The sequence below is a fragment of the Mus pahari genome, chromosome 3 (assembly GCF_900095145.1).
Source record: "Mus pahari chromosome 3, PAHARI_EIJ_v1.1, whole genome shotgun sequence".
NCBI classification, from domain to species: domain Eukaryota; kingdom Metazoa; phylum Chordata; class Mammalia; order Rodentia; family Muridae; genus Mus; species Mus pahari.
The window spans coordinates 14994782-14999299 of record NC_034592.1 but is presented as its reverse complement, the minus strand read 5'-3'; the positions used below and the strand labels follow the sequence as shown (position 1 = coordinate 14999299).

The 4518-nt window shown below is 48.8% G+C and overlaps 1 protein-coding gene and 1 pseudogene across 1 annotated transcript in view; one reads left to right on the top strand and one right to left on the bottom strand.

Moving 5' to 3' along the window:
* Positions 1-883: 883 nt before the first annotated feature.
* On the top strand, positions 884-2970 carry LOC110319467 (annotated as a pseudogene).
* Positions 2971-4409: 1439 nt separating this feature from the next.
* Rxra (retinoid X receptor alpha) overlaps positions 4410-4518 on the bottom strand; it is a 24122-nt gene continuing 24013 nt past the window's right edge. Inside the window, exon 10 of the mRNA XM_021191936.2 lies at positions 4410-4415. Coding sequence (XP_021047595.1) covers positions 4410-4415 — 6 coding nt within the window. The remainder of the gene's footprint in view (positions 4416-4518) is intronic.

The following is a 4518-nucleotide window of genomic DNA, read 5'->3' as shown; positions in this document are numbered from 1 at the left end:
CACTCAGAAATCCATCTGCCTCTGCCTCTTGAGTGCTGGGATTAAAGGCGTGCACCACCACACCTGGCTCAAAGAGCTATTTCTAAACAGATGCACTCCCCCTGTATCCTTTCTTTTCTGCTACCTCTGATGGGTGGTGGGCTAAAAGGGAGGTTAAGACATTTAGNAACCATCATTAAAAGCAGGCTCTTAAAAAATTAATGTTATTCTATAACTACCAAGGGGCTATGGCTGTGAGCCATGGCTTTGTCCAGTTAATTCCTTTTGCTGTATACTGTCGATTGGAAAGGTTTGCTTCCTGGGAAGAAGACTTGGCAATGCCAGCCAAGTGCCTCAGAGCTTTGCCATATACATATATTCATGTCCAGGGCATGGGTNTCTGTNCTCATGCTTTCTTTGTTGTCCTGTCCCATGCTTCCAAAGTCCCTCTGAGGACCCTGTGAATGTGTTCTCTTCCCTACTTTAGCAAACTTTGTTATTGCCTCATAAAAGAACATTTCTTGTTCCTGGTGCTGAATTCTTCCCTAGGCCACAAATTTTAGAAGCAAGGGTCTTCCAGACATTGAAATAATGTGTCAAATCTTTTTGATGCTTACTGCCTACCAAGCATTGACTCAGTAAGTTTATTGTATCAAGAATGACACAAGACAGGCAAGCAGCTGCGGGCAGGGAGTGCAGAGGCCTGTGAGCTCTGTGCTTGAGCTCTGTGCGGAGTGGCAGGCAGGCACGGGAGCAAAAGGACCTGATGATGGAGTAGTGAGAAAGGCATCCAGATTCAGAGCACCTTTCCCTGTGGACTCTAGCCCCAGCCAGAGGCTGAGTGTGGAGCTGAGGAAACTGACCCACTGCTTGCTTTCCTGAGAGCCAGTTTCTCTCCTAATTCATGAGCCAGCAGGATGAGGTCGCTGTGCTTTCAGAATGCGTGCTCATAGCTGAGTACAAAGGCCAAACAGGGAATGTGGTTCAGCTCATCAACAAGGGTGCCAAGGTAGCGGTTACCAAGCATGGCCGGGCCCCTTGCACCTCGCTCCCAATAAGGGTCATCTTTCTGTGGAACAGATTTTGCTGAAGGCTGGCTGTGACCTCAGTGTGCAAGATGACCGGAACCAGACAGCCTTGCACAGGTCCACTGTGGTGGGAAACACCGAGATCCTCACTTATCCGGGAGGGATGTGCCCTGGACAGTCAGGACAAGGATGGAAATACAGCCCTGCATGAAGCCGCCTGGCTCGGATTCAGCCAGTCAGCCAAACTGCTCCTTAAAGCCGGAGGAGCCAATGTGCTTGCCAGAAACAAGGCAGGGAACAAGGCTCTGCACCTGCCAGAACAGTCACTCCCAGAGCACTTGCGTCCTCCTCCTGCTGGGCGGCTCTGGGCTGACCTCAAAAACAAGGCAGGTGACACCTGTCTGCATGTGGCCGCAAGGTATAACCACTTGTCTGTCATCAGACTCCTCCTCAGTGCTTTCTGCTCTGCTCATGAAAAGAACCAGGCTGGAGACATGGCCCTCCATGCGGCTGCTGCCCTAAATCACAATAAGGTAGTTAAAATTCTGCTGGAAGCTGGTGCTGACATGACCATTGTGAACAATGCAGGCCAGATCCCTCTGGAGACTGCGCGCTACCACAATAATCCTGAAGTCGCACTGCTCACCAAGGCTCCCCAGATCTTGCGCTTCAGTCGTGGGCGAAGCCTGAGGAAAAGGAGAGAGAGGCTCAAGGAAGAGAGGAGGGCCCAGACTGTGCCCAGAGATGAGGTGGCCCAGAGCAAGGGAAGTGTCTCAGCAGGAGACACCCCCAGCAGTGAACAAGCTATATCCCAAGAAGAGGAAGCTAGAAGAGATTGCCCACCAGATTCCCAGAAGTCAAGAAAGGATTAGAGGAGGAGAAAGTCGTGGCCAGAGGTGTTGGCGCTATCTGACCCCACCCCAGCAGCAGACCAACACAGCCTGGACACCAAAAGACCTTGCACAGTCATCACCACCCCAAAAAGAGCAGACATCGGTGTTAGTCCCCACCTCTGCCCCACGGGTTCAGGGCGTACCAGCTATACACGCTGTACTGGGGCGAGGATGGAAAAGTGATGCAGGCACCAATAAAAGGTTGTTGCTGCGAACCTCTCTAATCAACAAGCTGGAGAACCAGTTGGAGGCGACTGTGGAGGAGATAAGAGCTGAGCTAGGCTCGGTGCAGGATAAAGTGAACTCGAAGCTGGGTCGGATGGAGAGCAAGACCCAGCACCAAATGTGCGTTTTAGACAAACTGATGATGGAACGGCTGTCTGCGGAGAGAACGGACTGCATGAATCGCCTCCAACAGCACGCAGCTGCTGAGAAGCAGGAGGGAGAGAAATGTCAGATGTCTTAGGTAGATGAAATAAAAGCCTGGTGCATGTTGAAGATCCAGAATTTGGAGCTAAGACTTTCTGGAGAGTCTCAGGACCTTTAGAGCTAAATGCACACCATCTCCCTCTGACTCCACTCCAGCTGTAGACCAACCAGTGGTAGCTGAAGAGCCAGGAGCAGCTTCAGACAGCTCTCGGGTTGTGAGGCCCAAGGATAAGGCGCTCAATGCCACTGCTGCCCACAGCCACCAGCAGGTCAAGGCCCCAGGTGCTTCCAGGTGTGATCAGCAGACTGGATCCTTTGTCAACCGAGGCACTCAGACCAAGAAGTCGGAGAGAAGTGGGCAGCCCAAGCATCGAGGCCAGCAGCCCACAGCCAGCAGCCCCAGTGGGCAGCAGCCATCAGCAGCAAGCAGTGATGTGCGAGATGCCTCGCAATCCCCGGAGCTGACCCAGTACTTTTTTGAGGCCGTTTCTGCACAGATGGAAAAGTGGTATGAACTGAAAATTGAAGAAGCAGGAAGACAAGCCAGTCAGAAAGCTCAGCAGGATGAGGCCACACTGAAGGAGCACATCAGAAGCCTGGAGGAAGAGCTTGCCAGGCTTTGGACAAAGGTGCACAAGTAAAAGCCAGACCCTAGGGACCCAACGGGATTTCTGGCTTGATAACAGCAAAGTAACAGTGTCCCAGGAGTTGGTTATCACACACAAGGTGGACTTGCCTTTAAGAAAGTCACGAATGGGCCGGGCGTGGTGGCACACGCCTTTAAACCCAGCACTCGGGAGGCAGAGGCAGGCGGATTTCTGAGTTCGAGGCCAGCCTGGTCTACAAAGTGAGTTCCAGTACAGCCAGGGCTATACAGAGAAACCCTGTCTTGAAAAAAAAAAAGAAAAGAAAAAAAGAAAGTCACGAATGTGTTGCGGACACATATTTCTTGTGCTCTGAAGTTACAAGGCCTTCACTGGTTAAAATGAATCCTGGCAATATGTTCACAAAATGCAAGCCACACCAAGATGAGGTGTGTACCCAAGTCTGCAATTCAGTGACATGAACTATATCAGAAGCAAAGCAGATTACTCTGGGAACCCAGTAGTCATTCACAGCTGCTGTGCCATGACGGTCCTTCTAACAGCTGGGACACAGGTGCGGGAAGCCCCTCTCCTCCCATCTAACTCAAGATGCTCATCTTTTAAAGAGGTGAAAAGCATTCAGGTTTTGAGGAAACACATTGTAATGATCTCAGTGTCCAGTATGTCTTAAAATAAGTTTAAGTGTCATGTAAATAAGGAGTAATTGCTGACTGTCAAAAGAGGAAAGTTTAAAATACTGGTCAGTTACTGTGGTTTTAGCCAAATAACTGAGCAGATTAATGTCAAAAATTCACCAAACAACTCTAGCCGGTTACCTTAGATTGATCACCTTTCTAAAGTGAAGACTTCTGCTGTTTTGCAAATAAGGCAGAATCATGAAAGTTTAATTTTGAATTGACTTCTCATTGAAGAACATCAAGCCATCAGAAGGCTTTACTTGTTCACTGAGTAAGACGTAACAGACTGAGATGGTGACGATATCTGAGTTGGGACCTAGGATTTGTCTTCTGATCCTTTGAAACACAGAACACGGATTATGTACACCTCCATGATCCATGTATGCATAGAAACTTCTGTTTCTCTAAGCCTAAGGACCTCATGACTACTGTCCATGAATTGTGACTAAAATGCTGTTCATTGAACCAAAGAGAAGTAACCTTTGTGAAATAGTATGCATTTATCCCTTTGTCAAGCCAAGTTCTTCCTTTTTCTTATAGTGACAATCCATGGATGTAGATATTCCTGTAAACATACAGGGTAGATATATGTGTTCAGAATCTAGTGAGGCCAGCTATTTCATGGGGGACTGACCCGTCCTCAGCCTCTTGGGAGGTGCAGCCCTTTCCCATTCTCCTTCACTCAAGTCCTGTCCTCAGCTCACTTGCCGGAGCCCTGCTATGACACTCCCTGGACAAAAATGTCACTCACTCCTGTAGGATCATTCCTTATTTATACATCAAATTCTTGGGAACTGCCTAATACTAAGTAAGAGATGAAACCCCGAGTTCAGCAAGTTATGCTCCAAGCAGGAATTATTTTCACTATTAGAATACTTATTACCTCAAGATACCCTTGACAAGAAAT